This window comes from Melanotaenia boesemani, chromosome 2, assembly GCF_017639745.1.
Source record: "Melanotaenia boesemani isolate fMelBoe1 chromosome 2, fMelBoe1.pri, whole genome shotgun sequence".
Taxonomy (NCBI): Eukaryota; Metazoa; Chordata; class Actinopteri; order Atheriniformes; family Melanotaeniidae; genus Melanotaenia; species Melanotaenia boesemani.
This window is the reverse complement of record NC_055683.1, coordinates 24,810,346-24,837,742: the sequence shown is the minus strand read 5'-3', so window position 1 is coordinate 24,837,742 and position 27,397 is coordinate 24,810,346. Positions and strand designations below refer to the sequence as shown.

General features: G+C 39.0%; 1 protein-coding gene and 1 long non-coding RNA gene across 2 annotated transcripts; both read left to right on the top strand.

Annotated features, from left to right (window-relative positions):
* Positions 1–527: 527 nt before the first annotated feature.
* On the top strand, positions 528–1,537 carry LOC121652222. The gene is made up of 4 exons (XR_006012576.1): positions 528–604; positions 734–815; positions 1,170–1,282; positions 1,490–1,537. It is a non-coding gene; the product is annotated as an uncharacterized LOC121652222 (long non-coding RNA).
* A 42-nt stretch (positions 1,538–1,579) lies between these two features.
* Positions 1,580–26,122, top strand: LOC121657209 (nuclear GTPase SLIP-GC-like). Its single transcript, XM_042012616.1, has 19 exons — positions 1,580–1,594; positions 1,678–1,716; positions 2,018–2,042; positions 2,155–2,229; positions 2,503–2,596; positions 9,036–9,249; positions 9,369–9,593; positions 12,258–12,464; positions 12,575–12,750; positions 14,706–14,799; positions 16,381–16,468; positions 16,620–16,741; positions 17,926–18,102; positions 18,178–18,332; positions 23,105–23,222; positions 23,411–23,519; positions 23,619–23,752; positions 23,966–24,047; positions 25,261–26,122. Exons 1-19 carry the CDS (start codon positions 1,580–1,582, stop codon positions 25,344–25,346), a joined length of 2,235 nt encoding a protein of 744 aa, XP_041868550.1. The 3' UTR covers positions 25,347–26,122.
* The last annotated feature ends 1,275 nt before the right edge of the window (positions 26,123–27,397 follow it).

Sequence of the window (27,397 nt, the reverse complement as noted above, 5' to 3'; positions counted from 1 at the left end):
TTATGCTTTATCATGACGTATAAAAGATTACAAATGTTGAAATCATCTACTATGTAAAGGCACAATGACAGTCTTAATTCCTCACCTGCAAGAAACTCACAACCATCTTGATACCACCTGTACTCCCCGCTGCCTCGTGCATGGTCAGGATCGGGGATTGAAAAGAAGTCAAGGTTTATTGCAATCCATTGGTTTCCATAGCTAGGGTATTATTTTTATTAACTGGTTTGTTATGAACAATGATTGGATCACACTGAATTGGCTTGAATTGATTTTATCTATAAAGTGCCCTCCTATGACTTTGCTGGCGCGATACAACTAAAGCTGATTTCAATTAAATAGATCACCCTAAATCATAAAATGTATTACATGTTTCTACTTTCTATTGAACTGATTCATCATGAGAAAAGTATGCTGCTGAGAGACGGAGACAACAGATAGTGACGTGTAGTAGTCGAGGAAAACTCAAATGTGGGACTGTATGTAACCACTCCCATCTGTTTCACTATCATTTAGCCTGCTCTCTACAGCTTCAAGCCTTCCAGCTGACTTCGGTCCTCTCGAACCAAATTACTGTTTTTGTCAAGATCATCGTCTGAAACAGGTGAGCCCTTTCACATTTAGCATGGATTTCCAAATATCTATATATATAATATGATTTACATTGATTTAGGAATTAACTGATCACATCTGTAATGTTGCACTGTAGTAATATTCACATTTTATCTTTCAGTTCTTGATCTTAATCATGGATGATTTTGTTTGTGGCAAACTAAGTCAGTGGGGTCTAAGTGAGTGGATAGAAAGATTCAAAGGTAAAGTTTTATAACAGATACTTTAAACAAGTAGAATGCACAATATTTGTTCAGCATGGATGGTATTATATAAGCTGATTCTTAAACATAAATCTTCTAATGAAGACATTCAAATGTATTATTATTGTTCTGCTGCGAAACTCTAAACTTTGTTGCTGTAATTAGTTTCAAAATAAAAACTGTTGACCAATTCCTACTTTTCTTGTATGTTTGCATGTAATTTGTTTGTTAGGCGAGGGAAGTCAGTATGAGCCCAGAGGCTGGCCACACCTTTATCATATAATGAATATCAGGTGGATATGCAGAATTTTTGTCTGCATGTCAAAGATTTAATGAAGCTTTTTGTAATTACAGAAGAAGGCATTACCAAGGAAAGTTTTTATTGTCTTGAGGATCGACACATTGATTCTTTAATCCCAAAAGTGGGACCAAATGCAATATTTCAGAAGAAATTAAACCTATTAAAGGTAAATAACCAGTAATATGAAATCATCTCTTTACATTTTTAACATGACTCATAAATTTCACATATGTGAGATCTATGCAACTTGCGGAGAACTTTTGTATAAATTGTGACAGCATCACATATGAAAATATCTCCCTGCCAAGCATTGCTATGCAGAGAATTTAAGAATTTCTTTATACTTTTTTGTTTACGACTATGTTCTTTATAGCAGGAAGAACAAAACACAAATGAGGGCACTAAGGATTTTTCTGTTCCAGTAAGTTTTACATCTTTTTACAATAATGAAAAAATATGATATATGATTCATAATGTGGTTACATAATTACATAATCATACACACACTGTACTTCAAGTGTTTGCTTAAAAGTTTGGCCTAACAAAGTCTTTTATCTCCAGCATCCACAGCATCATGAAGAAGTAATTGATTTGACTGAGGTAAATATGACTATGAGATTCACAGATATTTAATGAGTGAAGAACATGCCAGTAGTTTTTATACTTACACATATTTGGCTGAGGAACGTCTCACTGGATGACTGTTGTTGTTTGAGAAACAAGGATAGTAAATATGGTCATTTTTAAGTTTCCTTTCCAGTCCTGTCTTGAGTAACTTAGAAAAATGTTATAAGAACATAAACTCAAATAACTGTATAGCTATTGTGTTGTGCATATTTTATAATAATACATCAAATGATAAAATATTCTTCAAGAGTCAGATATTTATGTTGATCTTTAGGCTGAGCCATCTACAAGTTATAATGGTGAGACACCAAATATATTATTTCTTGTATATTATTTTACTTTACTCAAAACTATAAATCAAAATTATGAGACTCTGGATACAAACTAAAAATGTATTATTTTTTTAATAAGGAAAAAGAAAGAGGGATTCTCAGGGAGAGACCAGCGAATGGCAATCACCAACTAAACGGCAGCGTGACGAATCAGGTAAAGCAAGATTTAGCTAAGGATGAACAATGCAGTTGCACTTTTCTTCTACAGATACTTTCAGTTTCTCCTTTTGCCAAAGAAAAAGTAGAAGATAAAGAAAGAAATATTCACATGACAATGTCTTATTCCAGTATCAGTCAATGCTTTGCATGTTTCTTACACCATGAATTTCAATTGAACCTCTTTGAAAAAAGTGTGAGATTGATACACAAAATGATTTTATCTTTCCATTTGTGTTTTCTTCTAAATTCTTTACTTTTATGCTGACAGAGGCAATGATGCTTACTGATGTGAAGACTGTAATGAGAAATGTTTATGTGAGACTACGCAACCAAGACAACACAAAGCTCAATACCTTCCTGAAGTAAGTATTGCATTTCCTGTTGTAATTAACTACATGTATGTAACACAATGTACTATTATACACTGCAGCCTAGGTAGGTTTTATATGGACATTACAATTACAAACCAGATGCAAACTGAAAAGGGGGAAAGAATGGGTAATAGCCGGAAAGAGTGGAAGAAAAATTTGAATAAGAAATTCTAAAGAGAGGAGCCCAACATTGAACTGTTTTTTAGTTAACATTAATAAAGCTCCTACTAACACATGAAACAGCCTGGATACTCTGGTTTGCTGTACTTACCATGCAGACTGCAGAAGTGAAGATATCCTGGCCCATCCAGAATCCCACTGTAGCAGCAAACTTTAACATGAAAGTACAAACATTAAAAACAAAAGGGAAAAGATATTATCTTATTGTTTCATGTCCCCATGGCAACATGCAAAGCCTGTTTACTCTTCCAGTAAGTGGCTTACTGTGGCTGATCACATTACATTGGGGCGTGTTGGGGTAAAGGCTCAAAATACACTGAATTACACTGTTACACATGTGGACAAAATTGTTGGTACCATTCGGTTAATGAAAGAAAAACACATAATGGTCACAAAAAACTTGAATCTGCCATAAGTAATAATAAATAAAAATTCTATTAAATTTAACAATTGAAAGTCAGACATTGCTTTTCAAACATGCATCAACAGAATTATTTAAAAAAATAAACTCATGAAACAGGCCTTGACAAAAATCACGAGATTAGAAAGAAAATTATAGACAAGCATGTCAAAGGTAAAGGCTAAAAGACCATATTCAAGCAGCTTGATGTTCCTGTGACTACAGTTGCACATATTATTCAGAAATTTAAGATCCATGGGACTGTAGCCAACCTCCCTGGATGTGGCCACAGGAAGAAAATTGATGACAATTCAAAGAGAAGGATAATACGAATGGTAACAAAAGAGCCCAGAAAAGGGTGAACTTCAAGCTCAAGGAAAATCAGTGTCAGATCGCACCATCCTTTGCTGTTTGAGCCAAAATGGTAATAATGGGAGACGACCAAGGACGACACCATTGTTGAAAACAAATCATAAAAAGCCAGATTTGAATTTGCCAAACTGCATGTTGACAAGCCACAAAGCTTCTGGGAGAATGTCCTATGGACAGATGAGTCAAAAATGGAACCTTTTGCCAAGGCACATCAGCTCTATGTTTACAGATGGAAAAATGAAGTATGTCAAGAAAAGAACACTGTGTCTACTGTGAAACATGGAGGAGGCTCTGTTATGTTCTGGGGTTGCTTTGCTGCATCTCGCACAGGGTGTCTTGAATCTGTGCCGGTACAATGAAATCTCAGGACTATCAAGGGATTCTAGAGTGAAATATGTTGGCCAGTGTCAGAAAGCTCCGTCTCAGGTCATGGGTCTTGCAACAGGACAATGACCCAAAACACAGCTAAAACACCCAAGAATGGCTAAGAGGAAAACATTGGACTATTCTAAAGTGGCCTTCTATGAGCCCTGACCTAAATCATATTGAGCATCTTTGGAAGGAGCTGAAACATGCCGTCTGGAAATGACACCCTTCAAACCTGAGACAACTGGAGCGGTTTGCTTATGAGGAGTGGGCCAAAATACCTGCTGAGAGGTGCAGAAGTCTCATTGACAGTTACAGGAATCGTTTGATTGCAGTGGTTGCCTCAAAAGGTTGTGCAACACAATACTAAGTTAAGGGTACCATCATTTTTGTCTGACATTCAATTGGTAAATTTCATAGAACTTTTATTCATTATTACTTTTGTCAGATTCAAGTTATTTCTGTCACCATTGGGAGTTTATCTTTCGTTAACCGGAGGGTACCGACAATTTTGTCCATGTCTGTATATACATATAAACATGCATATACATATATACACACATAAATAAAATAAAATCAAAAGATAAAATAAGTAAACTATAAAGATAAAAAATAAAAACAATAAAAACAAGTAAAGTATTAAAATAAATTAAGTGAAAAAGTAAAACTAAATAAAAAGACAGAGGACCACACAATTCATGTGATGATGGACCTGCTGCTGCTGCTGGGTCTGGAACTGAAGACCATGTGGTTCATGATGTTAATCATTGCCAACACTGAAAAGTTCCATATATACCATTGTTATGCAGTCATAGCCAGACATTTCCCAGTCAGACAGCTTCCAGTAAGACAGTTACCAGTCAGACCGTTCCCAGTTAAACAGTTCCCAGTCAGACAGCAGCTTCAATACAAAACAAAACAGTGACATTTATTGGAGAATAAATTTCAACATAATTTTTTAAAGGTATTTGTTGGAGCACATTTCCAACAATAACTTATAATAATGTCTTACTGTAAATATAAATAAATATGAGTAAAATCTGGCTATATGACTTTTATTATGCTGGCTTTTTAAATCGAACCCCCTAATTCATGTTAGAGATCATAAGAACTCTATAATCTGATTTTCACTTGGAAGTTTTTTCCTAACTTAAAAGCTAAGCTAAAATGGTAGGTCTTCAGCCTCTTTTAAAATAACATGAACAGTCTCTGGGGCCCTGAGGTCTCTGGCAGGCTGTTCCACAGACAAGGGCCATAAAAATAAAACAAGGCCTTGTCGTATGTTTTGGTCCTTACTCTTGAAACAACCGACCGTAAGACCGGAAGAGCTCCGAGGGTTCATAATCTAAAAGCAAGTCAGATTAATAAGAAGGCCCAAGACCTTTAAGACATTTGTAAACTACTAAAAGAAACTTAAAATCTATCCTGGAATGCATGGGGAGCCAGTGCAGCATTTTTAAAACTGAAGTAATGAGTTCCCACCCTCTGGTCCTTTTCGGAACGCTTGCCGCTGAGTACTGAAGTAGCTGTAGGTTTTAAATAAACTTTTTGGGAAGACCAGAGAGCAGGGCATTACAGGAATCTAATCTACTAGAAATAAAAGCATGCATCAGCAGCTCTGTGCTGGCAAGAGGGGAAAATGGGCGGACTCTGGCAATGTTTTTAAGCTGAAAAATTCTGTCTTTGTGACATTTAATTTCTGATGTGTGGAATCAAATCCAGCTCAGAGTCAAAGAGAACACCTATGTTTTTCACACATTTACAAGGATTGAAATGATGTAATTTGATGAAATGATTCCGCCCCCACTTCGGACATTCAGACCACATCTCTTTGTTCCTGTACCGGGCGTACAGGCAAAGACTCAAACAATCAAATCCAGTCACCAAAGAGGTTAAGCTCTGGACACCTGAGACTGAGGGCACACTGCAAAACTGTTTTGCTACTACTGACTGGGAGGTGTTTAGAGCTGCAGCCACTCTGAAGGACTCTTCTGTGAGTGTACAGGGCTATGCTGACTATGTGACTGGGTACATCAGCATTTGTGTGGATAACATCATGCCACCATACAAGTCAGGTAGTTCCCAACCAGATAAACAGTCAGATATGTCATATGCTGCGTGCTCACTCTACTTCATTTAAATCTGGCAATGAGACTGAGTACAAAGCTGCAAAGTAGGGACTGAGGAAGGTCATCAGAGCAGCCAAGAGGCAGTACAGAGAAAAGCTGGATGGCTTCTACTCCACTGCTGAGCCCGGGCACATGTAGCAGGGTCTACAACACATCACAGACTACAGGAGCAGCTCCAGTACCATTAGCACCACAGACAGTCTGCCTGATGACCTCAACACATTTTACACCCACTTTGAGACCTTCAACCCCCACATAGAGAGGAGGCTCTTAGACACCTGGACAGCAACACCACACTCACCAGTCATCTCATCAGTCCAGGAAATCAAAGCTCTGAGGAGGATCAACCACCACAAAGCGGCAGGGCCAGACAATATCCCGGGACAAGTCCTCAGAATATGTGCCAACGAACTGACAGACATTCTCACCTCCATATTCAACCTCTCAACCAAAGAACTGTTCCTTCCTGCTTTAAGACCACTACCATTGTTCCCCTCCCCAAAAAAAGCCCCCCTAACTACCTGAATGACTACAGGCTAGTAGCACTCACTCCAATCATTATGAAGTCCTTTGAGAGAGTGGTGCTGACCCACATTCAGAGCTGCCTACCAAACACACTGGACCTCCTGCGGTATGCCTACCAGTCCAACAGGTCCACCTCAGATGCTACTGCTGCAGCCCTGCACATCTCCCTCTCACACCTGGAGAATAAAGACTTCTACATCAGGATGCTCTTTATTGACAACAGCTCAGCATTCAATACGGTCATCCCCCATGAGCTCACCCACAAACTGTTTTCCCTGGGACTACGCCCCACCCTCTGTGACTGGCACCAGGACTGGTAGGCCTCAGTCTGTCATCACTAACACTGACACACCACAGGGGTGTGTCGTCAGTCCCATCCTCTACACCCTGTTCATCCATGACTTTGTGGCCTTTGTGATAGGATGCATCACTGGTGGGGACGAGGCAGCCTACAGGAGGGAGGTGGTCTCTTTGGTGATGATAAGGAGATGATAGTGGACATGAGAAAGGAGAGGAACCCTCATCAGCCACTGCTTATCCGCGGGCTGGAAGTGGAGAGGGGGAGCAGCTTTAAATATCTGGAGGTCCACATCAGCGAGGTCCTCACCTGAACACACAACACCACACAGCAGGTGAAGCTCAGCAGTGGCTGTACTTCCTGAGGAGGCTGAGGAAGTTCGACATGTCACCAAAGATCCTGAGAAACTTCTACAGCTGTGTTGTTGAGTCCATCCTGACCAGCTGCATCACCATGTGTGTGGTACGGCAGCTCTACTGTCACGGACCGCAAACATCTGCAGAGAGTGGTAAAGACTGCGTCCAAGACACTGTCTCACCTGTCTCTCCTGACCGCACGTCGCTGATTCTGAAGGATGTAGAAAAGCTCAGCCCCCACTTGCAGGCTTCCTCTGTGTAAGGTTTCCACAGTGTCATTCTGCACTTTGCACCAAAATCCTCACACTATCCTTTCCTGGGAATGCTATGCAGGTAAATAGCTGTATAGTGTAGTGTTCTAATCCCTAATCTAATCTCTAATCTAATTGTGTCTATTAGATGAGTTTTAAGTGTGCCACTTCAAACTAACAAATACAATTTTCTTCTACTTAATTTTTATCAGGCTTTATTTGGCAGCACTTCATTTCAATGAAAATGCTCAATGTCTGCAAGCTACTACTGCATCTGGAGAACCCATGTTCATAATGTCTTTCCCCATGTTCAAGAAGGTAGAAGGAACAGCTAAGCACCTACGTCACGAGGGTTTCTATGGAACCCCGAAAAGACCCTCCCTCGGAGTAGGAGCTAAAATAGTTATAGGAACTTAGGGCCGTTACCCCTAGTTCCTAGCTGTCCTAATACACGAAAAAATGGTCTGGTTCCTGAACCCTGTGTTTATTAAAAGATTTATTTTCTTAAAAAGAAGTTTGGGGTTATTCTTGTTTTCTGTAATAAAATTGGAAAAATTAAGTGTTCTGGCCTGTTTAACTGGTTTATTGTAGGTTTTGAATTGTACTTTAATTGTTCTTTAAATTCCTAAATGAATGATTAATTTTTTTTCCCTCCATTTCCTCTCTGCTCTCCTGCAATTTCATTTGAGCTCTTTGATTTGTCCATTTCTCCACAATGGTCTGGGTTTGGATTTTATTATTTTACTTTTAAGTGGAACTACAGCATCAGTAACTGACTTAAGTTTGCTGCTAAAATGATCCACAATAAAAATCACATAATACAGATAAAAGGAATTTGGTTTAAAATATCAATAAAATTTGTAACCATTTCAGAAGTAATATATATTGCTTGCTCACAGTTCTCACCTTGACCTACCATTGGCTAAACCTGGTGATGTTAGGCTGTGTGACATGTCTGAAATCTAGACAGTTTAAGAGATTTAAAAACTCCTCTGCAAGAGCAGAGTTGTTGTCAGTATGTCGGTTAAAATCACTAGTCATCAAAATTTTGCTGCATTTTAATGTATTACAGTTGAAAATTCAGAAAATTCTTGTAAAAGCAGGAGAGAGACTTGGGTGGTCTATAAACAGTAACATATAAAAAAGGTGGGTTTGCTAAAGACAAAAGCATACTATTTAAATGACAAATAATTATCTAAAAACATTTTTGCTAAGAATGATCCTTGATCAATTGATGCAGTGCTTGTAATGCATGTTTGTGACAAGTACTGATATATGATGGTGAGGAAGGGCGGGTTTGACTGGGGAAAAATGCACTGCCCTCTAGCACTACATGACAGAACCTGGGTCGAGCTGCACTCAAAAGCAATCTGACTACCACTTAAATATGATTTCCCATCCTGTTTGAATTCTTGTTTGTGTTCTTCTTACTCTCAAATGTAAGTCGCTTTCGATAAAAGCATGTGCTAAATGACTATAGAATAGAATAGAATAGAATAGAATAGTGCTCGTCTGTCTTTCAAATTAATCAATTTTGTCTGAACTCATCACAGGACTAAAATCAACGATTTGGAGACAGATAAGAGGGAGCTGGTTGGTGTCTTTGGCAGAACTGGAGCAGGAAAGAGTTCTTTGATAAATGCTGTCATTGGGGAGAAACTTTTGCCCACTGGAAGTATCAGTGCATGCACCTCAGTCATGATTAAAGTAGAGGCTAACAGGCACAACCTGAAGTATGAGGTGGACATTGAGTTCATTACAGAAGAGGTGAAATTAACTCTTTGTATGTTTATTCTGTTTGAAAAGTAATCTAATCTGGAAAAATACAGATTCAGCTTACTATATAGTTATAACAATGATAAGCTTTTTTTTCTTTTTTTTAATAGGAGTGGAAAGATGAATTGTGGTCAATAAATCAGCTCAGTGTGGACAATCCAGATTGGGAAAAGAAAAGTTATCATGATGATCTTTGTGACATTGCTGAAAAGCTGTCAGCCCTTTATGGAGGCGAGTGGAAAGAGAAAACACCTGAGAACCTCATGGACAACAAATACTTCAAAGAAATTCCAGAATTCCTCCAGTCCAGGAAGAAGACTTTGACATGCAACTCAGTAAGACATTAAAAGACAGATTTGTACTTTACGGAAAACTCTGGTCTAATTTAGATTGCATTTTTTATGCAGCATAAAATAAGGTTCAAGTTTACCTTGCCATGTTTCAGTACCTTCCTGTAGCCTTTATCAGCAGGGTCACGTGATGTTGCTGTGGAGTGTCTCAAAGTCCTTGTTTTTGCGTAAAACGCAAAACCTCTCCTTTATGTTTTTGAAAAAAAGAAAGAAAAAAAAAAGAAAAAAAGCATCTACACAACAGCAGAATAAAAACGATCTCCATGCAGGGGAAAAGACAAATAGGTGCAGAAATTATATAATGTTTATGCCAAGCCTCTAGTGGGCAGTGAAACAACTACACTACAGGGTTATGACGCTCCTTGTAAGCTTTTCCTGCCAGCACCTTACACCCTGCATTTATGTGCTGGATTGTCTGAGGAGCCTCTTTGCACCTGGGGTCTTGTCTTGTATGGTATATCTAGGCCTCTATTGCTCTGGTGCTCAAGGCCTGCTCCTGTGCAGCTATGATCAGTGCCTCTGTGCTGTCTTTCAGTTTAGCCCTTTCTAGCCATTGGTAGGGTTTCTCGATATCAGCCACTTCAGTTATCTGTCGGTGGTACATCCCATGGAGGGGCTTTTCCTCCCATGATGGTTCCCCCATCACCACATAACAATGATGTATTCAAGGATGTTGGATGTTTCATCCTGGATAGTGGTTCTGACACTCACTAGTCCTCTGCCTCCATCCTTGCGCTTAGTGTACAGTCTCAGGGTGCTGGATTTGGGGTGGATGAGAATCAGCATCCCCAAATCCGAGACCATGGTCCTCAGCCGAAAAAGGGTGGAGTGCTTTCTCTGGGTCGAGAATGAGGTCCTGCCCCAAGTGGAGGAGTTCACGTATCTTGGGGTCTTGTTCACGAGTGAGGGAAGTATGGAGTGGGAGATCGACAGGTGGATCGGTGTGGCATTTGCAGTGATGCGGACCCTGCATCGATCTGTTGCAGTGAAGGAGGAACTGAGCCAATAGGCAAGGATCTCGATTTACCGGTCGATCTACATTCCCATCCTCATGAGCTGTGGGTAGTGACCCACATCATGAATCATGAATACAAGCAGCCGAAATGGGTTTTCTCTGCAGGGTGACTCTCCGTTAGAGATAGGATGAGAAGCTCTGTGATCCGGAAGGGGCTCAGAGTAAATTTGCTGCTCCTCGACATCAAGAGGAGCCAGATTAGGTGGCTTAGGCCTTAGATGCCTCCTGGACGCCTCCCTGGTGAGGTGTTCCGGCCTTCCGCCTCAGGATCCTCCCAGATGAGCTGGTGAATGTGGCCGGGAAGAGGGAAGTCTGGGTTTCCCTGCTTAGGCAGCTGCCCCCACAACCCAACTCATTTATTGTGTTTACAAAAGTAAAAAGTTATGCAAGGATGCACACAGACACCCCCCTCCATGCGTGCATGTACACACACACACCCGAAAGTCCTGCAAAGATCTGGCTGCAGAGGTAAATGGCGCCTCCTCATCAGACTCCGGGAGAATCTCAAAGGCCTGTGTGGCTCTTCATTTTGGCCAGTGGGAGCTGCTCCAAAATATTTCAGAAGTGCCCCTGAATTTACAATTAAGATACAATATGTAAGTTAGATCCCACTTAACATGCATCAGTTACCCAATTAAAATGAACCATAGTAATGCACAAATTATTATTATTGTTTGTTAACATCCTAAGCATAAAACACTACAAATTATCACATAAAGCTTACAAAATGTCATGTCCAACCTTATAAGGATACATTATATATATTAGGATACATTAATCCTAAAATGGTTTTTGTACTAGGCTTTAAACATGTGTATTTCTGCTGTGAAGTGTTTTTAACATGGGAGTCTATGGGGATTTGCTCTGTTTTGGAGCCAGCCATGGCGGATGAGGGGTGAACTGTAATTTTTTTGCATTTTTTAAAGGCAGATGTTGCAGCTTGCTGAAAACACATCAACCAGCTGAAAATCAGACAGAAATGTGAGTTTTCTAGATTCTCTCAGGCAGGTAGAGATGGAAGCATCTTACTCCAGTGAGGAGCAGATGGAGAATTTCCGTTGCTCCGGTGTTACGATATTCAGCTTGATCAGCTGTACCACTTCCTTGCATCCCGTATGGAGATCAATGTGTCATTGACTAATCAGCCTGATGTGACCAATAGTCTGTTGACTGAAATAAAGAAGTATGCTGAAGATGTAAAACAGGGTGTGTTTAATGAGAAACCTCTGCAGTTCTGGAGATCAAGAGGGTCTGTCTATCCAAAACTTGCCCCTGCGGCATTGGACCTTGTTAGTGCCCCTGCCTCACAAGCCTTTGTGGAGCACATCTTCTCTGTGTGTAGACTGTTGTCATCTGGCCTTAGAAACAAAACCACCACATCTCTGGAGCAACAGTGTTCCTCAAAATCATCTATTTTCAACTAATTAAAACTAACTGAATTTGAAAACAAAAAGTCAAAACTAAATAAAAACTAAAAGTAATGAAATATCCAAAACTATTATAACCTTGATATCATACTGATATTATTTTTTGTTGAACATTATTTGTTTTGTGCAATAGCTTGAGCACTATCAATAAATTTGATATGAAGTAGCCTTTCATTAACATAATTTTACACATTTTATTTTTTGCAGGCTGAAGAGCTATCTGCAGAAATTGTCAAATACACAAGAAATGACACAAAACAAGAAGAAGCTAAAGAAGTAAAGAGGTGGTACTGGCCTCTGGTGAAGTGTGTGACTATTAGGGTACCAAAGAATAACTTGCTTCAGCACGTCACAATCGTAGACCTACCTGGAAATGGGGACCGTAACAAGAGCAGAGATGAAATGTGGAAAAGAGTAATTATATTCATGTACTACGGTTTACTGTTTAATTTGGAATTTGTAATGTTTTTATTATTTTATGCAAACAAATAATAATCAGCAATTACTGTAAATATACCATTTAGATTGTCGGAAACTGTTCTGCTGTGTGGATTGTGGCTGGTATTGATCGTGCTGCATCAGAAAGAGAATCTTGGGAGATCCTGCAAAATGTCAGCGGTCTCATTGGAAATGGTGGTGAGTGTCAGCAAATTCACTTCATCTGCACCAAGTCTGATGACATTGAAGATCTGGATGACCGGTAAGTGAATTAAAATATTGAAAGAGCATAGTTAAATAAAAGTTATACAAAGATTTATATGGAGGTCAAGATGTCAGCAGGCATAAACATGAAGAGATATTCATACAACATATATTCTACAATATATAATATAAATTTATTTAAGTAAATTCTATAAACAGGAGTCATTTTACAAGTTTCCACCAGGCCTCGTATTTTCAGATTATAAAAGACAGACATCCATAGCCAAGCACACATTTGGAATATTCATCTTATATTACCAGAGGCTTGTTGCAGAAGCACCAAAAGGGAACAACATAAACATGGCATGCCTGTAATACACTTTTAATTTTTCGGGGAGGGGGACTAGTCCCAATCCCAGCTGCCACAGAATGAGAAACATGTTACATCATGGGAAGGATGCCAGTCTATCGTAGGATTTTTTCTGTGATCATCAAAATATTTTCACAGTAAATGGATTTAGAAAAGTTAAGGAAATTCCTTTTCCTTTCTTTTATTTTAATTTAGTCAGAGAATCATGTTTATTGCTACCTTTGTTTTACTTGCTGTGTTTGACAGTTAATTCTATTTGTTTTGTGGTATATAATAAATTTTAAGGTTTTGTCGCCTTCTTAGCCAAGTAATCCTTGGAAAAGAAATTTCTCATCTCAATTAGATTTTTATCTGGGCAAATAAAGAAAAAATAAAAATGAAATATTATTCTATTGTAAAAGCTAATGAACCATTTAGAATAATCGATCTCTTCATAAACACGATCAAATTCATCATCAGGTTTTCATGTATTGCATAAAAGTAAAACAAATATTACTGCAGCATTTGTAGTGAAATGCTTTTTGTTGACTAAAAAACTTTTTGAAATAGCTAGAATAATGGAATGTTATTTCAGCTATGGGTCAAGTTTCTTAATCTTGAACAGAGTCTCTGTGTAAGGCTTAAAAAGGCCATATACAGGACATCAGACTGATGTCTTATACATCAGAAACTCTCAAGAATTAGTCTGTGACATCAGCCTCAACACAATTCATTTATCTAAAAATTGTTTAGAAAGGAAAATAAGTAATTCCCTGGAATGAGAAAGTTGAATTTCTGTCATTAATTAAAATACAATGATGCTGTGGGATGCAAAGTGTAGCATTGACAGAGTACATAGGCACCAGAGAAATAATTTTGCTAGGGCATTCAGGTAGTGGAAGAGTTCTGGTAAAGCTCATGCATTTTGTTTTACTTGTGTTTAATGTTAAAGGAAGATATAAAACATTCTGAATAATTCTAATACTAATAAAGTGAAAACTGAGCAGAGAGAGGAACTGCAAATGTAGATAATAGTGTCATTGGTATAGATGATATATATAAATAAAAATTAGCTACAGCACGGGTTATTTTCTTGATGTAAAATTGTAAATAATGTTTGACCAAGAAAACACCCTCATGAGGTAGCAGATATAAAAATAGATCCTTCTACCTCACTGACTGCATATTTACAGAACAATAGCCAAGCTACACAGTTTTCTAAGAAACCAATAAAGTATGTATTTTTCAAAAGAATGGAATAGTCTACAGAATTTAAATCCTTTGCCAGGCCAACAACAACAGCATCACAGTATTCTTTATTGTAAGTTGCACACAGAAAACCTTGAGTGTAGTGGACATGCAACTGTGCCCCAATATAAAGCCAGACCCCTAGAGGATGATCTTTAAGCTGTTTTGTTTGTTTATTTAAATCAAAATAAAGATAGACCAATAACAGTTCAAGTCAGTATCATCACCTCCTATTATTACAGATTTCTTTTTAGGATTTGTTTGCTAGAGGAATAGAGGAAGAATCCTCCTATCAAATTTTAGGGGTTGTGTAAATATCTATGTTTTAGGTCATATTTATGATAAACAAATAAATAAATAAATGAAACTGCAAAGGGTTTGCAAACTGTGAAGCATCTGTGTCTCTATTCTTAAAGCTCTGAACATGACATTCGCACTCGCATACTTAAAAGAAACAAAGAAGCCAAGGAGGAAGTGTTGAAGGAGTTCGGCAAGCTCCATGCAATTAAGGTAAGGTTTTAAATCACTTTGTTTAAAGGGAAAATATGACAAAAGGCTGCACAGCTTTTAAACTTAACCTACATTAGAAAGGTCAGTAAAAATGCAAGTAACTGATCTGTCCTCTGTTGTTGACATGACTCAATCAGACCCCTACTGTGTATTTTTTTATATTACCAGTTTGACTCAACAGGAGGTCCCAGTCAGAAGTGTGAAGAAATTATATCTGACTTCTGAGGTGGCTGCAAAGTTTATTGACATGCAATATGTGATTGTATTGTTTAGCATTTTAACAGCAGACTAGTCAATCTCCACTCAAAATAAAAATTATACGAGTTATACGAAAAGTATAAGAAAATAACTGAAAAGGATTTGCTGGAGACCAGAGAGGAAATGGAAAAAATATATATAATTTACCTTTACCTTAGGCTACAACTCAAAATCTACAATAATGCAGTAAAACAGCCAAGCCACTTGAACAAAGTGCTGAACATTAACTAAAACATTAAATAGTAAAAGACAAGACAATAAAATAAAAAAACAAGCAATAAAAGCAAACTCATACTGGATGAAACGCCAATGAAAAGAAGTGAGTCTCAAAAGGGGTTTAAAACTGGACAGTGATGAAGCCTGTCTGACCTGCAGTGGCAAAGAGTTCCACAGCTTTGGTCCCATCACAGAAATAAGCTGAATAATTGTGGTGGGAGCGCAATTGTAGGAGAACCGAGAGCTTCAGACCAACAATCTCACAAAGAAAAGACAAAGACACCGGTTCAAACTGGTCAAAAGCAGAAGAACAGGGTACAGAGACTAATGGGTCAAAGACAAAGGATGGTATCTGAGCCCTAACAGTGGTCACCTTATCTACAAAGAAATTTAAAAAGCTTTCACATGCCTCAATTAAGGGATCAATATCAATAGTCTGCGGAAAATTAAGAACATAATCTATTGTTTTAAATAAAACCAAAGGCTTATGGTGATTTGACATAAAAATATCAGACAGATATTTTCTTCTTACTTCTCTCACAGCTTTTTGATACTGATGGCAGTAGTCCTTTAAAATTTGGAACGACACTTGGACTTTATCTTTCTTCCATTTTCATTCAGCTTTTGCTCATAGTTGTTTCTCCAACCACAGCTCAGTTTTAGTTTAAGGAAGCCTGGATTTTAGAGTACACAAAACATCTAAAACTTTTTATTAATTTTAGATGTTAAATAGATAAACAGGCAAGGATCCCTTTTTTGCCTTTATATTGAGATAGAAACTGGTTGTGAGAGTTTCTTTTAGAGACCACCCTCCATGGGGGCTGGTGCACTAGTAGGTGTAGTGTGTGTATTTGTGGTTGAGCATAATCAAGTGGGTGTTTTATGATTACTTTTGTGTGTAAAGGCTTGTGTTTTTAATTAGTAAAATGGGCGTTTTGAATATGTTTTGTTGTGATGCATCTTGTGTTTCTTATGAAAAGTGCTTATTTTCTGAAAATAAAGTGTGGCTGGTTGCCTGACTTCTTTTTTGTTTGTTTTTATTTAGATTGTACTAATGTAAAGTCTTCTAGGATGTCACTAGAGTATATGAACATTTCCTTTTCCTAGGAACACTTCAGTGATTACAGTTTCAAAGTGTTCACAGTGAGCTCAAGGGAGTTTCTGAAGAGAAAACATCTAAACAAAAAAAGCACTGGTGGGTAAAATCTAACAACAATGTGTGAAAACTTTGTGTTTGCAGAAAATGTGTAGCAGGCAAGTCATCTCTTTAGCTTACTCAAATTCAGACAGCATTGAAAAACTTTTGAATTTTCATGCACTTGTGTTTTTGTGCTGTAATTTTACAGAAATACCCCAACTTCTTAACTTTCTGAAAAATCTCAATGACTGTCACTCGGAGACATTAAACTATGTGTCTGGAGCTCGTGGGATCCTCTCCTTGATTCAAGGGGCCAGATCTGGAGGAGCAGTAAGATAGTTCTCCCTAATTATTACCTTCACCAAGGAGATCTGTCTGTCTGTCTGTCTGTTGGCAACATAACTCAAAAGGTTATGGGTGGATTTGGTTGAAATCTTTAGGAAATCTTAGAAATGGAATTAGGAACAAGTGATCTTGGATCCAGGGATTTTTTAAAGGATTAATAACCATGAGGAGATAGGGATATTTTTTTCATTCACACTAATGCTGGGCTCACACCAAACGATTTTCACGGTCGCAGACTAAAAACGGAAGTCTTTAGGAAATCTTAGGAGTTTTGCTGGAGTCACAACGCGCTCTTGTCATCTGGGTCGTTAGGTATGAGCTGGTAATCTGCGCTGTTTAACGTCAGTCTTTCTTCAGTCTTGGATCTGCGACAATTTCTAACAGGTTAGATATTATCGCAAGTTGCAGTGACAAAACATGATCAACAACCAATAGATGAGCTCTGACAAAAGCAGAAACAGGAATCCCGACATTCAGACCACCGGCAAAAAAGGACGGGGAGAAAAAAAAAAAAAAAAAAAAAGAGAAACAAGAAGCGGTGATGAAACGTCATCGGTGGACCATCCAGAAACAGGAGCGGGTGGTTATTAGAAGTAAATGTCTGCTGTGGATCATTTATGTGTTACAGTATAATAATCTAACAAATAAGAGAATAAAAACTCATTCATCCCTCCAGATTCTGATGAGTCAGTGTAACACCTGGTGCAGATGCAAAGCCACACTTAATAATGATGATGTGTATTTCCCTCCTGGAGGGAAACTCTCCCCTTGCTTGCTTTACTGTGTGCAGATCAGCCCTGTTCCATATCAACTGTCCAACATGTCACAAAAAATGCTAAAAGACTCCAGTTGCAGTCTTGTAATTTGTGACCCTATAGATTCACATTCTTTGTCAAATCTCAGTCTGAGACTAGGCTGAGACTCAAGACTCTAAACATTGGTCTTTAGATGTGAGCTGGTAGTCTTTCAGAGTCTGCTGCAAATCCAGCCTAACTCAGAAATAATGCCCACAAGACCTACAAAAAAACACAATGGCTTGGCAGAAGTCTGCGTGCTCTGAGGGCTTCTAGTTTTTTGATAAATTGAGGATATTTACAAAATTTTAGCAACACTAATAGTAGATCTCTTGAACATTGGTTGCCTGACTTTTTTTTTTTTTTTTTTTTCAGAGTGGTCAAAAAACTGTTGTTTGTAAACAGCTTAAAAAAAACATACATGATCATCTTGGTCTGATCACAAAAGCAATGACTAAAGCTTACATAGCTTTAAAGAAATACCTCAGTGAAGGGGTAGAGAACTCAAAACGCTCATCTAAAAGGAGCTTGAAGTCCATTTTGTACCCAGCAGTAAGTATATATTTTGCTCATAAACACAGTGTCAGTATTTATTTTTTGCATGTTTTAAACCTATATTTTCTCTAGAGAAAAAGTGGCAGTGCATTTCATGGGACACTGAGGTGCATTGTCAACAATGGTGGCATTTATCAGCCCAAAAAAGGAAAACAATTGAACCTCAACCTGAAATTAGCATCATTCCTGACTGCCAGCATCAATGAGGAATTCAGGAAGACTTTCCCGTAAGAAAAATAATTCTTTATTGGCTTGTCTTTAAACTATAGGAATATATTAAATCAGTAAATAATACTACATACAAATTTTAATGAATATTCAGCATGCTGATGTGCTGATTCTTCAGTTTTTTGTTATTTAAACTACAGCACAATATCTTAATCACTGGTTAATCTAAATGTGCAACATTTTGGTCCATCTAATCTTCATCAGATATTTAAGAAGTATTGAACCGCTTCCTCTCTGTATAACATTAACTGAAGTGTGTTCAGCCCAGGGCTTCTGTTGCACTCATTCCACTTTCAGTATGGTGCTTTAATGTCTTCTAATAAGATAACTTTTAACCAAGTGTTGTCTCTTTCTGTTCAGTGTTTGTCCCTTTATAAAGCCATGATGATACAGAATTTTAAGAATGTTAATAAAGAATTAATATTAATACATAAAACCTATTATATTATGGGGAGCTGACGTTAGCATCCATAACACTGCCATCCTGCTTTGCAGGTCATCTACTGAGCTCCCCATGCATCACAATCAAAACATAGTTATTTTGCTTTTATGCAGTTAGTGTGTAAATGTACATTTGCATTTTGGTATGTTGGAGCCGTGGATACAGTGACGGTGTTCTATTCTACTATTCTATTCTACAGTCATTTAGCAAATACTTTTATCCAAAGCGACTTACATTTGAGAGTAAGAACAACACAAGCAACAATTCAAACAAACTAGATGGGAAATCATAATTAAGTGATAGTCAGACTGCTGTGAGTCCAGTTGGACCCAGGTGCTGTCATGTAGTGCTAGAGGCAGTGCTTTTTTTTTTTTTTTTTTTTTTTTGTATGTCATTTTGTTTAAATACAAGATCATGATTTCATAGAACAATATCAACTTGGGCATAAGTGCATCCAGCTTATTCAGTACTTAGTTTAACCAAAGAGCTGGACAAATCTTTTTAACTCATTCTGAGTAGAAGAGTTAAGCTAAGTGTGGAAATTCTCCTTAAACAACTGAGGTTTTAGCTTGCTTTTAAAAGTGGATAAGGACTCTGCGGATCGGACGGAGTTTGATAGATTGTTCCACCACCGGGGAACAACAGAGGAGAAGAGTCTAGCGACTGATTTTGCGCCACGTTGTGGTGGGAGCACTAGGCGTCTTTCGCTGGCAGAGCGTTACTGTCGAGAGGGAGTGTAGCTCTGGATTAAGGAGTGAAGGTAGACAAGAGCTGTTTGGGTTATTGTCTTGTAAGCCAGAAGCAGAGCTTTGAATTTGATGCGTGCTGCAACTGGAAGTCAGTGGAGAGCGATTAGCAGCGGACTGACATGAGCTCTTTTGGGCTCATTGAAGACCAGATGTATTGCTGCATTCTCAATCATCTGCAGAGGTTTAACTGAACATGCAGGCAGGCCAGCCAGTAAGGAGTTGCAGTAGTCAATGCGTGAAATGACCAGAGCCTGGACCAGGAGCTGTGCCTTGTGTTCAGTCAGGTAGGGTCTGATCCTCCTGATGTTGTAGAGAGCAAATTGACAAGACCGGGCAACCGAGGCAACATGGGCCTTAAAGATCAGCTGGTTGTCTATCATGACACCAAGATTCCTGGTGGAAGACATAGGTACAAGCTTTACAAGCTGGCTGGAAAGACAATAAGCTTGGTCTTGGACAGATTTAGCTGAAGGTGGCGATCCTTCATCCATGCGGAGATATCAGCAAGGCATGCTAATATTCGCATTTAGACGGTTGTGTCGTCAGGTGGGAAAGAAAGAAAAAGCTGATTGTCATCTGCATAGCAGTGGTAGGAGAAGCCATAAGAGCTAATGATTGCACTGAATGAGGAGGTGTATAGTGAAAAGAGAAGAGGGCCAAGCACCAAGCCCTGAGGCATCCCTGTTGTCAGCCCATGTGATCTGGACACTCCCCCTTGCCAAGATACTCTGAATGATCTTCCTGTGAGGTAGGACATAAACCATGAGAGGACAGATCCTGAGATGCCAAGCTGCGAGAGTATGGAGAACAGTATATGATGGCAGACCGCCCCAAAGGTAGCAGACAGGTCCAGCAGTATAAGGATTGACCAGTGGATCTGGCAAGCCGTAGGGAATCAGTAACTGACAGGAGAGCAGTTTCAGTAGAGCGGTCTTGCCTATTGCCAGACTGATATGGATCTTACATATTGTTGTCTTGGAGGAACTGTGAGACCTGACTGAAGACAGCACGCTCTAGTAGTTTAGACATGAATGGAAGCAGTGAAACCAGCTGGTAGTTTTCAACTAGGGCAGGGTTGAGTGTGGCTCAGTGGGGTAACCCGAGTTTGCTTAAAGGCAGAGGGAAAGACACCGGATTTAAGAGAGGGGTTGATAATAAGGGTTGCTGCAGTTACGATTGTAGGTAAAATGCTCTGCAGGATGTCAGAAGGAACAGGATCAAGAGGACAGGTTGTGGGTTTTGGGTTGACTAGAAGTTTAGAGACTTTGTCCTCATTTAGACAGCGGAAAGAGCAGAGTGAGGCACCAGTAGCTGGTTTGGTAAGGCTGAGTTGGTCAGGCTCAGTGAATTGGTTACTAATGGTAGCAACCTTTTCAGTGAAGTAGGAAGCAAACATTTCTACAGTCAACACACTGGGTGGTTAAGTAGGTGGTGTAGATAGGAGAGAGTTAAACACCATGAACAGTTGTCGTGTGTTGGGAGCATTGTGGATCTTGTTTTGATAAAAAAGGCTATCTTGGCCACCTTTAGGCTGGATGTGAAAGTTTCAAGTTTTTGCCGGTACTCAGACAAGTCAGTGTGCCCTTTTGATTTGTGCCACTTTCTTTCTGCAGTCCTGAGTCGGGCTCTGTGCTCCCTTAGAACATCTGTGAGCCATGAACTGGGAGGATTTTGTCTAGCTGGTTTTGACACCAGAGGACAAAGTTTCTCCAGAGAGGAGGTGAGAGAGGAGCAGAGTTTTTCTGTAGCCTCATTAACAGACAGTAAGGAGAAGTCGGAGTGGGAAGGGAAGATAGAGTAAACCTCATCAGACAGCTGTGTAGGTCTGAGGGATCTTAAGTTTCTGTGGTAGGACACCATTTTTGGAGCCGCTTGAATGACATGAGGAAGAAAGACAGAGAAATTAACCAGGAAGTGGTCTGAGAGGTGCAGTGAGCTGACTGGCAGGTCGGCTGAGGAGCAGTTTCTGGTTAGCACCAGTATTGCCAGCTTTGCGTGTTGGAGGAGTGTGCCAGTTTGAAATTGAAATAGTACATGAGAGCCAGAAAGTCAGTTGCCTGTGGTTTGCAAATGTGAATGTTCATGTCTCCCATGACAATTAGTGGTGTGCCATTATCAGGAATGTCACACAGAACCATGTCCATTTCAGAGACAAACTCATCTATATTGCCACCCGGAGGGCACTAAATGACCAGAATGTATGCAGTGATGGGTGTAGAGATCTTTACCACGTGATACTCAAGTGATGAGCAGTTAGCCATAGGACGGAGAGAGGTAAAGTTCAGCTTTTTAGAAATAAGAATGCCCGTTCCACCTCCTTGTCCTGCTGAGCGAGGTGTTTGGGTAAATTCTGCATTGACAGAAAGGGGAAGCTGGCGTAGCTGTGTTTTCTGGATGGATCCAGGTCTCAGTCAGGGCTAGGACCTGAATATCAGAGACGTTTATTAATTAACTAATAAATTCTGTTTTGTTCACAGCAGACAGTTCCAGAGACAGATTGTGGTGTTTATAGGTGGCACGTCTTGGTCTGTACCCATGTCTGACATGGATGGGTTTAAAGCACATTGTGCTTTGCTTTAGTAGTGAGGAGGTTTAAGCTTGTTCCCTTGCTCGGTGGACTCACGCAAGTAGACTCGCAGGTCTTTACCCAATGTCGTCTTAACCCACTGTGGGCTGACACAATAGCTGATGCTTCAGCATACCATGTGTGGTAAAGTATCTGGAGCTGAGACAGCGGATCACACTTTGCTTGATTGCAACCGCTGAAACTGCCTGTATCTTTTTTGCCCTGAGCAGTACACATTGGGTGTGATCCACGTCACAGCCTCAACTGGTTGTAGATAGAACGTGCTAACAACAGAGCCTGACACTAGAAATGTAAACAATAACCCGAAACCAAGACAGAAACTCAAACAGTAAACTCACCTGACTGTGCCAACCCTGATTGAAGTCAGTGCTTGTTAAGTACTAGTAAACAGAGAAATTTGTGCTGAGAACAGTGATGGTGCTCATTATGGTGCTGACCGATTGAATGGTTGAAGAGTGACATAGATTGACCAATGATCGTAGTTCTCTACAGGCAGAGAGGGTGCAAAAAGGTGGGACATAATAGAGAGACCATGTCCAAGTCTAAACATTATCTTTGCCTCCCATACTCTCTTCCACTCAATCTATAGGGCTATGAGGAGAGAATATATATATTAAGAAGTAAGTGTGGAGAGTAAAATGCAATTCAAGTCTGAAATAAACACATTTGAGGCTAAATCCTTGATCACTTTGAATTTCTGTTCTAATGCAGTTTTTTTTACCTCTAGAAATAGAACATGTCCAGGTAAGGGAGTTTGTTTGGTAGATTGAACAATCAAATTGTCCACTCATCCAAGCAGAGGACTACATACCAGATTTTAGATGTGTAAAAATTGTTTGCTGAATGTATATATTTATGTATAAGTATATATTTCCTATAAATTTAGTTGGAATCCATCAGTTTTCTGATTGGATGATTAAATGTGGGAAATTGTTCCATGAATATATATAATTCTCCCATTCTACTAATATTTACATTTTAATAATATTTCAGAAATGAAGGAAAACATGGGCCATTCTTTGGTGTCATCAATGCTTTTTCACTGGACACAGAGAGACTGATTCAGCAGTACAATGATGTCAAACTGCAGCTGATATTTCTGAAGACAGAGGTAATGGATGAGAAAAACATTAACCTGCCTATTGTGTTAAAGCTGTCATTTTATTTGACATATCTACTAATCTAAAGCTGATTTATAGTGTATGTATGTTTCATACATAGGAAGATGCTAGATCTACTGCTTTTAAGGAACAATAAGTTTAAGTGTTAAACCGTGTTTTTTTTATGATCTCTTTTTAGGAAGAAAAAATTAAGACAAAACTGAAAAGAGAAATCTGTGACCGCAAGAAAACGATCTACCACAGTCTGATGGAGACCATTGAAAAAAGCATGCAAGACTGCTACAAAAGTAAAGAAAATTTTAAAGGATAGGGCCTATTCATATAACAGTTGATGGTTACATGTTTTGTGACTCTGCATATAAATGTGTCATAACCTCTTTTTTTAGGAGCAGCAGAATTTAAAGGAACGGGCTCGTTGCTGAACATGAGACACACGATTGAGAGACATGTGTCCGAGTCAAACAACATCATGTTTGACCAGGCTAAGGAAGTTATGTTAAACCTGCTAAAAGATTTGATGGTATGTCACATTTGTAAATTTAACTTAAAATTTACATCATTTCAAGCTGCAAAACTCCTACACATTTGTTTGTATGTATGACTGAGAAGCTACTAAACATGTAACAGTGATTTTATGTGTGATAGAATATTTAGTTTAGTTGTGTTTTTGTTTGTTTGTTTTTACAAAATTTTTGTACTTTAAAAAAATTATGAATATTTTATACTAAATTAGAGGTACATCTTTAAAACTCTGGAGGAAACAATGAGGGAATCAACTGAGCTCTCTCTGAAGACTAACGACGACTTGATCCCAGGTAAAATAACAGTTTAGTCTAATGGTATATCATGAAACTGGCATGACAAAGAATTATTTAATTATACAGATAGTGAAAACTTTTCTTTCATTTTTTCACAAAGCCTATCACTAATAATAATAATAATAATGATAATAAAATTATTTCAAGTGGAGGCCTCTTTAATGTCTTTTTTTAAATAGTGTAAGAATCATCACCAATTTGGCAAAAAAGAAAAGACAACAGAGTGAAAACAGTCAGTGAGGTTTAATATATATATATGAAATTAAAGTAGATCAGATTATATTTTATTCTATTTTACAGTCATTTAGCAGACACTTTTCTCCAAAACGACACCATCTGAGAGTAAGGACAATACAACCAAGAAATCAAACAGGATGGGACATCATAATTAAGTAGTAGTTCCACTGCTGAGTCCAGCTGGACCCAGGTGCTGTTGTCTAGTGCAAGAGGCAGTGCTTTTTAAATTTTGTTTCCCCCTCTATAATAGTCCTTTGTTTAACTATGAGATCATGATTTCAGCACACAATATCTTGGGTTTAAGTGCATGCAGTTCATTTATTGTTGAGCTGTGCCAAAGAGCTGGACGAAATCTAACTATTCCGACAAGTAGAAGAGTTAAGATTAAGATGAACACAGATTAATATTCAAATGCACAACTCCATTGCCACATTATTAAGCCACATTACTAAGCCTCCAAATTTTAAACCTTTTGCTACATAAAACTGGTAAAGATCTATTTTGTGCAATTTATTTATTTTCATGGTAAATGGTCCGCATTTATATAATACTTTACTGTACCTGGATCGATACCCAAAGTGCTTTACATCATACATCACATTAACCCATTCACACACACATTCACGCACTGATGGCAGAAGCTGCCATGCAAGGCGCTCAACCACAACCCATCAGTAGCAATTAGGGGTTTGGTGTCTTGCCTAAGGACGCTTCAACATGAACTTGACTTTGCCCAGGATTGGGCCGGCAACCCTCGGGTTACAAGATGACCGCTCTACCTTGCTAAGCCGCGCTCAGTAGTAGTGTAGTAGTTTGTGTGCAATATGTATTTATATTCTTTTTTAAATAAACAGTTAATAGAAAAAGAACACTTTTATGACAGTTTCATGAAATACTGTGAGTTGAAAGTGAACATATCTAAGTAAAATAGTTTATGCAAGCCATTTGATTGACACAAAGAATTGTTTTATAGATGTTTCAACGGAGCTTACAACCGTGGAGAAACTCTTTGATAAACTGAAACACATCCTAGAGGAAGAAATGTCACAAAATGGGTGAAACGTTTTAACTGAGGAGGTCTTGATTTTGTTCAGATTTATGTGAACAATGTTTTTCATTACATAGATGTTCTATCAAATAACTTCGCTGAACACTGGGGTCTAAAATCATGACAATCCAGGACAACTTTAAGGACCTGGCATTGTTAATAATAATGCATGTTGTGACAGTGTAATGCCTTTTTTGTTAAATAATTCTGGTCTTGTTTTTTCTCTTTTTTTTCATTTTCTAGATATACATAGTAATATGCTTGAATTTAATGGGAGGATTTGGTATCGTTTTTATGTTCATGTAGCAGATGGTTGTCTTGATGATTGATGTAAAATGTAGAAAACAATAAATTTAATCTTTTTATTTATTCAAATTTTATTAATCCCAGCTGGGAAATTATTTGTCTGCATTTAACCTATCCTAGTTGCTCGGAGAAGTGGGCTGCCAGATTCTAGACAAGGGTCTTGTTCAGGTTTACCTTAGTTGACACCCCAGAGACTTGAACCCAGGCTCACCAGAACCAAGCCCACCTCTGTAACCACAAGGCTACTACTGACCCCTAAATCAAATGAGTGGTTCCTTGATGAATCCAAACTGAGAATGTAAAAGTTTTATCATATAGGTTAAATCCACAGGGCTAGCATAATGTCCATTGTAGTTCTGTTTAGTTTGAGTTTAACATAGTTTTGTTGGGAGGAATCACAGTCAGAATCAGGTTTATTGCCAAGTAGGTTTACACGTACAAGGAATTTGTTTTGGTTAGTTGGTGCCAACAAGAGCAGATACTATATATACAAAAAAAGAAAAAAAGAAAAAAAAGAAAGAAAGAATGAAGTAAAACCACTAAATATGACAATATGAAGGGAGGGGGGTAGGTTTAAGATTGTATTGAATTAATGGATGTAGAAATTTATTATTAGAAGAATAGTTCATTTCCTGTCTCTGGCTTCTAAGTAAAAACTGATTAAATACTGAGTTTGTTTTGTTTCAGTCTGTGATGTTTCTTTATGCTCGTAACTGAGTTTGGACTAATGTTCAATAAAAAAAAAAAACAGATAAAGAGCTCAGCTCTTGTGTTTGTCTTGCTTAACGACAGAGTGGATTTGATTTTTTAGGGTTATTCAGTCAGGTCAGCCAGCTAAGTTTACATTTATTCTCTGTATATATTTATTGATTTAGGATGTGTAGTGGAATTTATTTATCAAAGATCACACACTGAGTGAGAATCAAACAAGGTATTTTTAGGTTAGGTTCAAACATTAAGGTTCGACAGGGAACGTGTGTGGTGCTGGAGTATATATGGATGGGAAGAGGAGATTGGGTGCAGGTGTGGCTGATTAGCAATCCGGGGACTGACTGCTGTGGTGAATGACTGGAGTCTACGTGGCAAGGTGAGAAGATCGGGAACAGGTGTGGGTGATTAGTATGCTGGATAGACTTGCTGGAAAGGATGTGGATGTGGCAGACACTGGTGCGGGTGTGACAGCAGCCCCCCCTCCAAGGCCGGATTCCAGGCGGCGGCGATGGCAGGAAGTGGATCTCAGGCGAGAGCTGAACCTCAGGAGTGCACGCTGACAGGAGCCGAAGCTCTGTAAGGTTCGCTGTCAGGAACTGGAGCTCAGGTGTACGGCCTGGAGGCTGTGACGACAGCAGACTTGGCTCTGGAGGTAAGCCGGGAGGCCCCGACGGCTGGGCCTGGAACTCTGAAGGGCGTGCAGATTGGAGCTGGATTACTGGAAGGCACACAGACATGTGCTGGATTACTGGAAGGCGCACAGACATGTGCTGGATGTCTGGAAGATGCACAGACATGTGCTTGATTACTGTAGGTCGACCCAGAGGCCAAGGAGACAGGAGCAAGATCTCTGGAAGTTGGCAGGGAAGCCGCATGCCGCATGAATCTCTGGATCTCTGCACGATCTCTGGAGGGCAACCGGGAGGCTGCAGGGACAGAAGCTGAGTCTCTGGAGGGCAACCGGGAGGCTGCAGGGACAGGAGCTGAGTCTCTGGAGGGCGACCGGGAAACCGAGCAGACAGGGGCAGACTCTCTGGAAGGGGCG

Coding starts and splice junctions, on each gene's coding strand:
- LOC121657209 (XM_042012616.1), top strand. Junction 14,800..16,380: donor GCAAGCTCCATGCAATTAAG/GTAAGGTTTTAA, acceptor TCCTTTTCCTAG/GAACACTTCAGTGATTACAG. Junction 24,048..25,260: donor TAACGACGACTTGATCCCAG/GTAAAATAACAG, acceptor ATTGTTTTATAG/ATGTTTCAACGGAGCTTACA.